The sequence below is a fragment of the Artibeus jamaicensis genome, unplaced genomic scaffold (assembly GCF_021234435.1).
Source record: "Artibeus jamaicensis isolate MK-2021 breed Jamaican fruit bat unplaced genomic scaffold, CSHL_Jam_final contig_465, whole genome shotgun sequence".
In the NCBI taxonomy this organism is placed as follows: domain Eukaryota; kingdom Metazoa; phylum Chordata; class Mammalia; order Chiroptera; family Phyllostomidae; genus Artibeus; species Artibeus jamaicensis.
In genome coordinates, this window is record NW_026521843.1 from 18286235 (window position 1) to 18301373 (window position 15139).

General features: G+C 35.8%; 1 protein-coding gene across 4 annotated transcripts in view; it reads left to right on the forward strand.

Annotated features, from left to right (window-relative positions):
* SPAST (spastin) overlaps positions 1 to 15139 on the forward strand; it is a 51909-nt gene that overhangs the window by 32928 nt on the left and 3842 nt on the right. For all 4 annotated transcript variants that reach the window (XM_037146595.2, XM_037146594.2, XM_037146593.2 and 1 more), the window contains 9 exons: positions 2368 to 2442; positions 3185 to 3256; positions 4720 to 4795; positions 5043 to 5134; positions 5283 to 5362; positions 7658 to 7700; positions 8618 to 8697; positions 10472 to 10542; positions 11769 to 11809. In XM_037146595.2, coding sequence (XP_037002490.2) covers positions 2368 to 2442; positions 3185 to 3256; positions 4720 to 4795; positions 5043 to 5134; positions 5283 to 5362; positions 7658 to 7700; positions 8618 to 8697; positions 10472 to 10542; positions 11769 to 11809 — 630 coding nt within the window. The remainder of the gene's footprint in view (positions 1 to 2367; positions 2443 to 3184; positions 3257 to 4719; positions 4796 to 5042; positions 5135 to 5282; positions 5363 to 7657; positions 7701 to 8617; positions 8698 to 10471; positions 10543 to 11768; positions 11810 to 15139) is intronic.

Here is a 15139-nt window from a genome sequence, read left to right on the forward strand (position 1 = left end):
CAGTTTCTTCTGGTGCCCCAACCCTCACTGGTTTTTACAGCCTGAAGTTATGGGTATTTATCTTCTCGGCACTGGAACCCTAGGCTGTGCAATCTGACTTGGGGCTGGGATCGCTCGCTCCCAGGATATCCCTATTGATTTTTATCCACCACGTGTGAATGTGGGACCCCCCGAGCTGCCAGTACCACTGCTGCCTCTCTGTACCACACCGAATCTCCATGCTTTCCTGCCCATCCCCATGACTCCACCCTTCCTACCTGTCTGGATTGATGTGGCTTCTTTAAATTCTTGGTTGTCAAATGTTCATACAGCTCGTTTTTTTGATGGTTCTGGGTGTTACTTGTTTTGATGTCTAGTTGTAATTCTCTCTGTGGTTGTGTGAAGTGTCAAAGTGTGCCTACCAATGCCTTCATCTTGACTGAAAATCTCAAGTATTTTTCATATGCATGTTTGTTATCTGTATATCTTCTTTCATGAGGTATCTGTTCAGATCTTTTTAAAAGTTTTTATTTATTGATTTTGAGACAGAGAAAGAGAAACATAAATTCGTTGTGCCACTCATTTACACATTCAGTGTTTGATTCTTGTACGTGCCCTTACTGGGAATTTGACCCACAACCTTGGTGTGTTGGGTTGATACTCTAACCAACTGAGCTACCTGGCCACGGCTGTTCAGATCTTTTGCCCATATTTTCATTTAATTGTTTTTATCCACTTATTTTTCTCCGTATACTAGGATCTGAATTCTTCTTTCCTCCTGCATAGGTTCTAGAGGAAAGGGGTTCATGGGGAGGGAGGAAGTGATGAATAGATGGAACACAAGATTTCATAGGGCAGTGAAACCATTCTGCATGATACTGTGATCGTGGGTTAAATGTTATAAACTGTAAACCCTAATGTAAGCTATGGACTTTAGTTAATAATAAGGTATCAGTATTGTTCATCAGTTGTAAAAAATGTTCCACACTAATACAAGATGTTAATAATAAGGGGAAATGGGGAGGTGAGGAATTATATGGGAACTGTCTGTACTTTCCATTCAATTTTCTGTAAACCTAAAACCACACAAAAAACTTTTTTTTTAAGTTGAAAAAAAACACAAAAAATTTAAAAGTTGAGCTCTGGCTGTTGTGGCTTAATGGACTGAGTTCCAGCCTTCAATCCAAAGGTTCTCTGGTTTGATACCCTGTCAGGGCATATGCCTGGGTTGCAGGCCATGTCCCCAGTTGGGCACAGGCGAGAGGCAACTGATTGATGTCTCTCTCTCACATAGATGTCTCTTCCTCTTTTTCTCCCCTTTCTTTCTCTCTGAAAATAAATAAATAAAATCTTTTGTTTTTAAGTTGAAGATCATCCACTTCAAATGGTTCCACTTAAAAGTTCATACACCTTCACTATTAGTTAAAGTGTTAAAATTCGGGTGGTTTACCTTGAACCCTTGCCACATCCTATGTTCCTGAGTCTGGAGACTGCTTCAATTTCCCTAGAATAAAACTTCTGCCTCCTTTGGTTGTGGAAGTAGAGCACTTACCTAAGTGCTTTTGGGGTGGGGGCAGGACTACAGGTTAAGTTCTTCATACAGACTGGTTTTTTTTGTTGTTTTTTATAAATTATCACTCGAGCACATGCTTATTGATTTTCGAGAGAGGGAAAGGGTGAGAGAGAGAAACATTCATAGGTTGCCTCTTGTAGGTGCCCTGACTATGGTGACTGAACCTACAAGTTACATGTGTGCCAGACCAGGAATGGAACCTGAGACCTTCCAGTTTATAGGATGCCATTCCAACCAAGCACTCCACACTGGCCAGGGCTCTTCATACAAACTTTTAAGCAGTTCCTGTGTTTTGAGCTGCCTGCCCTTACTCATGCTTTCTCTGGTACCTGATGCCTCTACTTGCTGAGATTTTCCAGGGTTTTTGTTCACCTCAGCTTGTTCCTTATATCCCTTTACATGCAGGCACTTAGGTTTGAGCTCACTCAGCTCTGCTAAATTATCACATTTCATCAGTTCTCCATCTACAAAAATCTGTTGTGTCCTTTGTTGTCTCCTTTCCTGTTCTTTTTGTTTTGAAGATTTTTCTCTTTTTACTCGTTACTATTATTTGACTGATATTTGTAAAGGAAGTACCTGTGTTTGGTAGTATGGCTTGCTTAACCTGTCTGCTTCCATTTTGAGCAGTGAGGATTTGGTTTTGTATTACTTAGTTTTCTTCTGTTTTTAATAATTATAGTAGTTTATTGATTATATGTTCTCAGCTCCGCTTTGGAGAATGCTACTGAAAAATGACACTTTTTAGATGACAGATAATTCTTAAAATGTCTGGGAAAAAGTTTCTCCAGAATCATAGCTGTATATATATTTTTAAGTTGTTCACAGGACTTAGAGCTCCTGCCAGAGGATTGTTACTCTTTGGTCCCCCTGGAAACGGGAAAACAATGCTGGTAAGAAATCTTTATATTTGTTCTTTATGCCTTGCTTTTTGATAATATACTTCACTAAAGTTTTTTTTTCCCCACTAAAGTTTTTAAATTAGTTTTCAATGACAAAATAGATGGAAAACCATATGTCCAGTCATATGTTGGGGCTAGGTAAATTTAACAGTATAATTTGTACTATTTACCCAAATCAAATAATAAAATTTTTACCTTAAAAGAACTTACCTTACTATAATATCTTCCTTGATTTATTTATTGTCATAACAGCTTTATTTAAATATGCAGCATGGTACAGATTTTTTAAAATTGAAGTAGAATCAACATACAACAGACTTTTTTCCCCCCAATATACTTTTGCCAAAAGTTTTTGCTAGGATCTAGACAGCTCTTTCTCCTGCTTAACTTCTAAAAGGAAAAAATAAATAGGGAAACAGTAACTTTTTTTTCTTAGCTGTTTGTCTTTTTCTAACTGGTTATCTTTCTCTAACTAGGAAGAGAATAACACTCTTTTTTTTTAAGCCTTTCTCTATCCATTCTCCCTTATAAAAAAGAGGGGAGTGTGGAAAGAAGCACAGCCCTTCACAGACCTTTTTTCTCATTGCTAAGGAAACATTACCATACATTAGGACTTGTGTTATATCTTATATGTTTAGAAATTCTTTTCTTGTACTTAAATTGATCAAATATGTTTACCTTGTTAAAGCAAGATACTGAACTAATATAATATTTGCCTTTGTGATTTTTAAAGGCTAAAGCAGTGGCTGCAGAATCTAATGCAACCTTCTTTAATATAAGTGCTGCAAGTTTAACTTCAAAATATGTGAGTATTTTTTCCAGCATTGTCATATTCTAACTTATAGTTTAAATATTACTAAGTGTAAAGGGTGAAAACATTATGCAAAAATATTTGTGTCATATCTATTATTAAAGATATGATGACTCTCTTCATAGTAGAAAGTCATGTACATTTGTTAGGTTCTTTTAAGTTTAGAATTGTGCTGGCCCTGACTGGTGTGGCTCAGTTGGTTGGGCATCATCCTACAAAGCGAAAGGTTGCTGGTTCTATTCCTGGTCAGGGCACATGCTTGCATTGCAGATTCCGTGTCCATTGGGGTGTGTGTGAGAGGCAACCTATGCAACTGATCAATGTTTCTCTCATGTTGCTGTGTCCCTCTTTCCTCCGCTCTCTAAAATACATTAAATCCTTTTTAAAAACAAAATAAAATTAGAATTGTGCTGTCAAATACTACATTAGTTTTCTAGGGCTATATAACAAAGTACCATAGATTGGCTGGCTTAACAGAAATTTGTCTTACACTTTTGGAGGCTGGAAGTCTAAGATCAGATAGGTATTGGCAGGGCTATCAATTTTGTAAAGTAATTAAAAGTAACTGTAGTCCTAGCTAGTATAGCTCAGTGGATTGAGTACCTGGCTGCTGGTTTGATTCCCAGGCTGGGGTATATGGCTGGGTTGTGGGCCAGGTCCCCAGTAGGGGTGCGTGAAAGGCAACTACACAGTGCTATTTCTTTCCCTCTCTTTCTCCCTTCCCCTCTGTAAAAATAAATAAATAATATATATATTTTTAAAACTATAAAACAATACCTCTTTTCCTGGTTACATTTTGTTGCCTTTGTGAAATTTTATAAATATAATTGTTATTAATGTAGGTTTATCTACACTATACCTGTAATATTAATGGAAAACACTGTCTTCAAAGTTTGAAGATATGAATTCCAACCCAGCTTTTCCATCCTGTGCTGGCCTGAAGAAAGTATCACTTCAGGCCTTATTTCATTTGTGAAGAATTGATGTCATGAAAGGGGGATCTCTTGCAGGTCCCTCCAGCTCTGAGAATATTTGTTTGATGATTCTAAATCTTAGGCCAGTTCTTTTTTCTTTTTTCAATGAAATTTTTAATAAAAAGAATAGATGCCACCTAGAGGACAGAAGAGTTTTTATACTAGATTACCCCTAACCTCATGACCCTTTCGTTTGATGCTTCCATGTGTACTTTTAGTACAATGCCTAACGGGGTGTTCAGAGACTTCCTGAAATGTTTTGATATTTATTGGCATTGATATTGTGAGATAAATAAGTGGTCTGTTTTCTAAAATTATAAGGGTTATTTCAGTAACCTTCCTTATCCTCTTCCCAGTTCTTAAACCAAATCTTGCAAAGAAGGGAAATTAAATGTCTAGGTTATAGACTTTCCATCATGAAATTTTAAAAGCTGGAATAATGTTAATTTTATGTCTGTAATACTGTGCTGTGCCTCGTTGTAGGTGGGAGAAGGAGAGAAGTTGGTGAGAGCGCTTTTTGCAGTGGCTCGAGAACTTCAACCTTCTATAATTTTTATAGGTAAGAAGAACATGTTTACCAACTGAGTCAGTTGAACCTTCATGAAATATCCCTCTCCAAATGTAAGAGGTAAGATAGGAACAAGTATTCAGAAGGAAAAAGTTTTAAAGAAGCCCAAAGTTAAAGACTATCTAGTGAACTGAGTAAGACCCACTATATGAATAATTTAAGTAGGGAACTAGATTAATCTCAGATAACTCATATAGCTTGGCTTTTAATTCAAGTCCTATCCTTGTATTTCCTCTAGACGAAGTCGATAGCCTGTTGTGTGAAAGAAGAGAAGGAGAACATGATGCTAGCAGACGCCTAAAAACTGAATTTCTAATAGAATTTGATGGTGTAAGTATAGATTGTGGTATTATTAATGTGGTAACATTTTAATGTAAATAATTTTATTAAAACCCAAATTAGAAATACAGCTATCTTTAATATATTTTTCTGTTATTACGTTCTGTAACAGTACTGAAAACAGTTTTTTGGCTTATAGGTTCAGTCTGCTGGAGATGACAGAGTGCTTGTAATGGGTGCAACTAACAGGCCGCAAGAGCTCGATGAGGCTGTTCTCAGGTAGGAAGATTTACGTGGAAACACACACACTCGCCACAGATGTGTTTAGTCGTGTGTTCATCTCACATACTTCTTATTTCCTTCACTCTCAACTTGAAAACTAAATGAATTATTTTCCTCCTTATGACCATTCTCTGCCCTCAAATAAACATTTTTGAGGACAGGGCCAGCAGGATATCAGGAAAACTACTTTTCATTTTATGGCTTTAGGCAAATTGCATTAAATTGTCTTAAAACTCCAAAATCAATTCTTACTTTTTTATTGGGCTTCATGACAAACTGATAAAAGCAAGTTTCATGGAAACTGTGTCATGCTCTCTGTTCTCATGTGTTTAAACAAATTTGTCCCCTTCCTACTGGGAGGAACGTTTGACCAAACATAAAATTATTGGCCTCTCTTTTCCTGAGGAATCTGTAACGTGGCCTCATTGTTTCTAGGGTTGGATGTTGCCTGCAAAAGTCTAAAGGCAGCCTACTATTATCCACATTCATGGATTAACGTGATTTTTTTTCTCACTGGATATAGTTTTCAATATTGAAATCTAGTTATTTGAAAAGTAATGTTGATTGATTTGTTTATTTTTCCTGGGATTTGGTGTTTGTTTAAATTTATAGTTTGGGCCCTGGGTGGTGTGGCTCAGTAGGTTGAATGCCAGCCTGTGAACTAAAGGTTCGCTGGTTCAATTCTCAGGCAGGGCACATGCCTGGGTTGTGGGCCAGGTCCCCAGTAGGTGGTACACGAGAGGCAACCACACATTGATGTTTCTCTCCCTCTCTTTCTCCTTCCCTTCCTCTCTCTCTAAAAATAAATAAATTCATAGTTTGAAACCTTTGTTTTGGGAAACTTATCTTTATTTTTTTCCTTCTACACACAATTTATACAAAAGTGTTGCATCTTTTTCTCTTCCATACCTATAATTTCCTTTCTAATCCTTTTAAACTTTTAAGTCTTTTGTTCTGTCTCTTTTCCTGTGTTGTTTTTATTTCTTCCCAGATTGGTGTCTAATCTCCTTTCAGCCACTACTTTTGTGACCTTTGTTTCTCTGTTGGTTTTTGTTTTCTTTCTCACTGCTTTGCTGGTCTCCCTGACCCACTTTTTTCATCTTCTTCCCTTGTTTTATTTCCTGAGACTGTACAATGTGTCATTTTCTTGAGCCCTCATATCTCACTGAGCTCATGTTTCATAGAAGACTTTCTTTTCATTAAATTAGTATATTTCATGGAAATATATATGGTTAACATTTTAATTCGCTTTATGGCAGAATTCTCTTGTACATGTTCCTTATTTTTACCCTCTTTATTTATTGTATTTTTTCTCCTATTTTGACACTAATTTTTAAAAAATCCATCCTGTGCTTTACCTGTTTTGCTTGTTTTTATTTAAATAAGAAGTGTTCTTAGAAAACCTAGTTTTGGGAGAATATTGTAGAAGAGGTAGAAAAGTAAGATACCAAGCAAGTATTCTGAGTTGTCCCTGTGAGTACTGTGGACCGACAGGCAGGCTCTCCAATTCAGTAGTAAAGCCCTACCTGATAAACAAGTGAATGCATGTAAACAAGGCGTTGGGTTGATTTAGTTTTCTTCGACTTCTAAGGACTGGCCACTGCAAGACAGTTTGTCATCTTGCCAGACTGACCCATGTCTTCTTACAAAGTGTCTTGGAGTTCGTTCAGCTTCGGCTTTCTTGCTATTGCCCTGTTACTGATTAGGGTTCACGTGATCTACAGAGCCAGTCTAAACATGCTCTTTAAATGTGGGGAAGTTGATTCTGTTACCCCTCAAAATAGGCTGTTTCCTTTGGAAAACACTGCCCTGACATCTGTGTCTGTAATCCACAGTGTGTATCCTCCTTCGTCAGGGTAATTTGCACTGCCCTGGGCAGCCCTTCTTCATACATTTAAGTTCCACAAATGTTACCTAGTTTCTTGATGTATACTTTTTTGTTTCTGTTGTACTTCTTGGTTTTAGTTGTTTTTAGTTTCAAAAAGAGAGCAAAGATGTCTTTATTAAAATTCTTATATCAGATATTTTGTTTTAAAGTGTTACTACTGTTAAAAACATGCACATACCTAAATGGTTAAATTAATTCTGACAATATTGAATTAAGGATTTTAAAATATTACCTAGAGAGTTTTAAAAGAGTAACTCTAAAAATAACATTACATTGATGACTAAAATGCACTCAGCATGCCTTGAACATTATACTTAAAGCTTTTTTCTTGTCATTTGCTACTTAAACTAAGTTTCCTTTAAATCCAGAATTATATTACTGAATTGCTTGAATCCTTCTTTTAGGCGTTTCATCAAACGGGTATATGTATCTTTGCCAAATGAGGAGGTATGTATCTGTGTGTGATTCTTTTTTGAAGCAGAAACAAGAACTGCCACCTTGACAATATTGAGTCTTCCAGTTTGTCGAACAACTACTTTGGAAGATGATTTGGCAGCTTCTTACAAAAATAAGCATAAACTTAGCATAACCCAACAATTCCATTCCTAAAAATCTACCTAAGAGAAATGAAAATATATCTCTATACAAAGGCATGTGCAAGAATTTTTATAGCAACAGTATAAATAATAGTCAAGAGTCTAAATATTCATTAATGGTGAATGGAGAAATAAATGAGGTATATCCATTTAATGGAATACTATTTAGCAGTAAAAGGAATGAGCCACTTTTATATGCTATAATGAGAATGAATCTCAACCACGTTATACTAAATGGAAGATGCCAGATGTAAAAGCTTGTACATCATGCATGATTCCATTTGTATGAAATGTTGAGAAAAGGCAAATTTCTAAAACATAAAAAAGATGGTGATTTGCTAAGTCTAAGGGTAAGAGTGAGAACTGCAAATAGGCATGAGTGAACTTTCTGGGTTGATAGAAATGTTCTAAACTAGATTATGGTGTTGGTTGCAAGACTCTACATTTATTAAGTCATTGAATTACAGGTTTACAGTATGTGAGATACATGTTATATGAATTCATACTTGTATAAAAGTGTTTTTTTAAATTGTGATTGTCTAGTTTAGACCCTTAACATCCTTGGTAGTAACAGTAGCTATGGCCTTAGTGCTTTACCTGCATTATCTTTACCTCCCTCAGGAATTCTCAAAAAATGGTAGTTTAAAACAACATGAGTGAGGCTCTAAAAGGCAGAGTGATATGTATAAAGATCATTCAGCTCCTAAATGAGTTGGGATTTATGAAGCTAATTCTTAGGAATGATAATCCTTTAACATTTCTTTTCAGACACGACTACTTTTACTTAAAAATCTATTGTGTAAACAGGGAAGCCCATTGACCCAAAAAGAACTAGCACAACTTGCTAGGTGAGTAATTTGATTTGGTCTGTTCTACAGCTTTTTTTTTTTTAATCTTTTTCTGAGGGCATAAGAGGACTAAATAGTAATGAAAAAATGCAATAAAAATGTTTTAAAGAAATCTTTTTTCTATTTTGTTTAAAGTAATCTCAAGTATAAAATGAGTAATGTAATCTGAAAATTTGTCTCATCCTCTGCTTCCTTTACTTTCTTTCTTCTCTCTTCTTACACATAAAGTATCTAAATTTTAATTTCTGGATCCTATATAAGACATGACCTAAATATCTGTGATAGTGCTATATTCTTTTTATTAAACTTATTAAAACTTCTAAGTGGTATTATAGTAATTTAAAAAATTTAAAGTATCTCGTATCTGCCTACACCAACACATGTTTTCATATAAACTTCTTTTGTATCACACATAATTTTTTAAACTTTTACATCTTTAACTTTTTTAATCAGTGGTACACTCTAGTGATACTGAATACAGAGGATACATTCATGAATTTTAATAACTAGAAAAATCTCAAAGTTATTTAAAATACTCAATAAGTATGTGAGTAGCTAGTAATTCTAGTAAACACTCTGAGTTCCCAGATAACTATGGAAAAAGAACAAATTCATTTTTTGGAAATACTGAGATCACTCTTGACATTCCAATAAAGAATCCTGCTAATAATGTCTAATCTGTGTCGTTATTTAACATAGTATTACTACACGGCAGGTGAGCACTCTTTCCCTGTTTTATTTTCCTCTTCCCCTTTGCCTCCCTAGTTCTTGGTCCCTTTGCTAACCTCTTGGCTGCCCAGGACTCTCTACTGTGGCATCTCATTCAGGTGGTGCCCGTTTTGCCAGTGTCTTTCACCGCAGGACCCTTCCTTTACCATTTTCTGTCCTACATTTTCAAACATCTACTCTGTGATTTATTATAGAATTATACACCTGAAACCTGTATAATTTTATTAACCAATGTCATCCCAATAATTCAGTTTAAAACAGTTAAAAATAAGTAAAAAAAGTTAAAGCCAAAAAATAATGATAAAAAATAAAAATAATCTACTTTGGCCCTTATTCTATCAAATCGGTGTTCGTTATCAAGACAAAGAAAGACTCATTAACTTACACAGAAGTAACTGGCTGTGTGTCAGTTGGCCAGCAATGGCTTATAGATGTCATTACCTTTACAGGGGATATGTTTACAATTTAATAGATCCTCCTGGAGATGATAGTATGGATGCATTAATCTAAAAAGAATGGTTGCAGCCCTGGCCAGGCCGCTTAATTGTCTGGAGTGTTGTCCATACACCAAAAGGTTTCGAGTTCAATTCCCAGTCAGGGCACATACCTAGGTTGCGGGTTTGGTCCCTGATTGGGGTGCATACGGGAGGGAAGCAGCCAATCCGTGTCTGTCTGCCTCTCTCTGCCTCTCTCTCTCTGTCTCTCTGTCTCTCTGTCTCTCTCTCCACCCTCTCCTCCTCTATCTACCTATTTCCCTCTCCTCCCTCCCTCTGTTTCCCTCTATCTAAAATCAATAAACGTATCTTCAGGTGAGGATTTTTTTTTAATTTAAAAGAACGGCTGTAATGATGAAAATTTGAGGCATGGTAAATAAGGAGCCAGCGGTAGACTGTTTTGTTTCTTTATAGCAAGTGGGCCTTTCTGTGCCCTGTGATCACATAGCAGCCTGCTTAATGATAAAGGCAAAGTAGGTGTTATCCTCTTATTATTGGAGATTTTAAATCTGCAAAGATGAAAATAATTTGCTCTTTTAACCCATTATCAGAATGACTGATGGATACTCAGGAAGTGATCTAACAGCTTTGGCAAAAGATGCAGCTCTGGGTCCCATTCGAGGTAGGTATACAAGACCTTGAAACATAACTCTTCGTTAGACCACTTTAGAAGTTTAGCAAGTCCCTATTGAGAGATCTTTATTAGGAGGAAAGCAGTGAAATCTTATCAGTGGAAAACTTGAAACAAAGTAGTTTCTAGACTTAGTGTAAGCACATTTTTCTGTAAAGGACCTAATAGTAAATATTTGGTTTTGTGGGCCACACGTGCTCTCCATTGCACATATATTTTTCAACAACAACAACAATAAAAGCCAAGAATGTGAAACTGGTTTTAGCTCACACACTATACAAAGACAGTCCATGAGTCAGTGGACCATGCCCCCTTGTTCAGACACCATGTTTCATTTGTTGATAGTAGCTAAGAAGCAAAAACCTGAAAGAAAACTTTTTCAAGCAAGCAAAAAAGAATATTAAAGCAAAAATGTTCTTAACTTTTTTGTACTTTTCATTTCAGTATTCTAATATCATTTGAAATTAATATGTCTTAGGGAACTCATATAACTATTATACTTTTATCATTATGTGTTAACTTTTGAGGAACTGCTTGTTGATTCTGCAAAACCACAACTGATCATTTTTAGGTTAAATTACATTAAAGTCACTATGATATCACTTACAGTAGATGTTCTCAAACACTTTTCCACAGCCAGCACAGTCATGTATACACTAAGATTACTGGCTATAATGATACAGTGGAACATGAAACTTCCAGAATACATCTACAGTGAAACAGGGTACTGATTTAGAACTGCTGCTTTGGAAAACAGGAAATATAACTTTGAGAATGTATTTTGAAACACTGAATAAAGCATTTTAGTCAAACTTTCTTGCCACAAGCCTTGTTCAGATAGGGACTCAGAAATAATAGCTAATATATTAATCATTTCTATTTTTAGAATATTTTATCTATTTTCTGAAGCAGGCAAAAGTTACAGATTAAAAAAAGCTAATGCCTTTTGTTGCAAAAGCTGCATTCTTTTAAGCTTACTTTTCAGTTTATTAATTTTTTTGTTTTTGGACAATATCAAAAAGAAATTGAATGCCTTCCAGATACTCCTAAGAAGGAATATTACGCTAAGCTTTTACACATTGTATGTGCTCTTAATATATGTCTCTTTTATTAATGACTTATGTTGAACACACACTCTTAGGTCATTGTACTTGGTTTTGCTCTTCAGCATTTTAAACTTCAAAAAATTTCAAGTGGCTGATTTTTATATTTTACAGAACTGAAACCAGAACAAGTGAAGAATATGTCTGCCAGTGAGGTATATAATATTTTACAATTATCATTTCTTGGTTTTGGTCCTCTTTGTTATAAGACAAATGTTTTGTCTGGATTTTATAACTTATTTGATTAGAAACTAGAAAAAATTTACTTTGCTTCATTTCAAAATATAGAGACCTATTCAGCTACAATATCTTATATTGTTTATGTGTAATGGACAAAAATATTGTATGCAGACATTAAATCATTTTCTAACAATTCATATTGTATAAACACTAAACAAGAAAACTATAGGAAACAAAGATTTTATATATTATGAAAGTATCGTATAACATATTAAGCCTTTGATGTTCTATTTTGTTTTTTAATGTTTTTCTCCTTACAAGAGCAGTACAATTACCATTGTAATGCAATTTATTATATTTTGTTAATATGGTAGACCCTCTTATGAGATGCTAAAGAATTTCTTTTAAAAATTAGTGCCTGCCTATGAAATATAAAATTGGAAATGCAGAATAATAACTATGTGAACAAACTTTGAAAATCAACTTGCATTATATTTGTAATGCATTTACAAATATAACGTTGTATTTTTTTAATTTTACTTATTTATTTATTTTTAGAGAGGGGAAGGGAGGAAGAGAAACACCAATGTATTGCCTCTCACGTGCCCCCTACTGGGGACCTGGCCTGCAGCCCAGGCATGTGCTCTGACTGGGAATCAATCCGCAACCCTTTGGTTCGCAGGCCAGCACTCAATCCACTGAGCCACACCAGCCAGGGCATATTGTATTTTTTATTGCCCAAGTTTCAACAGCAATTGAGGGGACATTGAACTCTTAGCATAGAGAACAAGTATATTTTGGCAGTCTTCTTCTTCAGACTTTTAAGTGAACTTGATGTTGTCTTCAGGTATTTTGTATATTGTGCTTAACCACCTTTATTACTAAGTCCTCAAACTTCTTGCAGCCACCCTTCCACTTTAACAGTCTAGTTTACCTAAAGTGCATTTGACATGCAGAGAGAAGTAGGAATAGAGAATCCCATATACCCACTTCAGTGTTCATCTACTATTATCTTAAAAATTTACATTTAACGTTGTATACATTCTTGATCCCTTTTATCTGATTCATAATTTTAATTCCACATTTTCCTGATTTTTAAATATATCAGTACTATGTGTTCCTAAAGTATCTTAGGAGTTTTTAATATTTTGAGTATACTGTATTAATAATATGCTATAATACATTATTTAAAAAATATTCTTATGCTCATAGTATGAACTTAATAGTACTTTTATTTTAAATGTTTTATTTATTTATTTTTAGAGAAGAGAAGGGAGGGAGAAAAAGAGGGAGAGAAACATCAATGTGTGGTTGCCTCTTGTGCAACCCCCCTGGGGAACTGGCCCACAACCCAGGCATGTGCCATGACTGGGACTCAAAACCAGCAGCCCTTTGGTTTGCAGGCCAGCTCAATTCACTGAGCCACACCAGCCAGGACCTTAATAGTACTTTTCAATACAAGAAGTAAGCATTGGTCATGAATTACTACTTTTCCACACACCACTCCCCCTGACTTGGATCCAGGACAGGTAAACTTGATATCTTATACTCTGGCCCCCCCCTAAATTAAGTTTGAGGAAAGGCCCATTGTGTGACATTTTATGCCTCTGTCCCTTGAGAAGACCATATAAATAGACCAGTCAGGGGCAGGAATGACCTAAAACCACTAACTCGGAAATAAATTTCAGTAAGAAGTAATGTACAGGTTCTCAACTGACCTAGCAGGCAGAGTCCACTCAGCCTCACGTCTAAAAGTGTTCTTCACTCAGTCTCAAGTTCCTAGACCATGGCATTTTATCTGAAGATCCTCTGGAAGGCCATTTGCTTATACCTATAAATGGAATCAAATGCTCTAATACACTTTCGTTAATATCTTATATAATTTATGAAATGAAGTAGGTGTCTGCTTAGGGAATAATAGAAATTCTTAGGAAACTGTCCATTATTTCATAGTTAACCTTTTTGTATATATTATCCATGCCCAAGTATATACATACAATCAAACTTGAACAGTTTTCTTCACTGAACAAAGGCAACCTAAATATAGTTCTTGTTTTAGTTGAAGAGTAATTTCGAGTCTATATTCTTTTTTTAGTGGCTTTTATCTTCTTAGGATTATAAAACAAGGTAATTCTATTGCCATAGGTATTTACAACTGTGTAACAAAAAATTTACCCCAAAATTTAGCAGCTTAGAACAACATATTATCTCACATTTTCAAAGAGTCAGGAATAAGGCCTCAGCTAGCCAAATCCTCTGCTTCAGGTCCTCTCAGAGGGGTGCAGTCAAGGTCCTGGCTGATGGTCTCTTCCAACGCTGGAATCAAGGTGTTGGCTGCACTCTAGTCTTCTCAAGGCTCAGCTGGAGAAAGATCGGCTCCAAGCTCTTTGGTGTGATTCTTTGCCAGATTCATTTCCCCTCTTGGGTTCTTGGGCTGAGAGCCTCAGTTTTCTCTGGCTGTTGGCTGAAGGCTGTCTTTTTGGTACATGCATCTCATCAAAGCAAGAAGCCAGGAAAACAAGAGACAGTGCCAGGAAGAGGGAAGTCATAGTCATCATGCCTAATCCTGCAGGTGACATTCTGTCACTTTCACTGCATTCTGTTCTTAGATGCAGTCCACACTCATAAAAAGAGGTGGAAATCATTGGGAGACATGTCAGAAGATGTCCACCACGTATAAATCAGATACACTTTTTTTTATGTTTAAAGGTCACACTTGGCCAGTGAGATCTGTTTTTGTATGAAGACGAGCCTTCTCAACACTACTTCACAACTTTGAGAAGCACTTTTGCTTTCTGGGAGCAAGGCACATCCTCAATTTGCTTATCCCAAGACATAGAATCAGCAACTCTATAGGAACCCTTGTTCATTTTAAGGAAAAATAATATTAAGACTCTGGGTATAGAAATGCATGCTTTGTTTTTTATTATTGCTGGTGTTAAATTAACCCACGCCAATGACAAGAGCATGAAAATGCACATATTTTAAAATATCATTAATTTAGTTTGATAGAGTACATTTCAATATTACAATGTAATGTATCTAGTTGATTTTTTAATCCCACACCTAAAAATATAATCGTAGCCACTATTTTAAAAATATATAAGCCCGCCCTGACTGGTCTCACAACCCACAAAGTGAAAGGTCGCCAGTTCAATTCCCAGTCGGGGCACATGCCTGGGTTGTGAGTTTAGTCCCCAATGGGGCAGTTAGTGTTTTTCTCTCACATTGATGTTTCTCCCCCTCTCTTTATAAAAATAAATAAAATAGTGTGTGTGTGTGTGTGTGTGTGTGTGTGTGTGTAT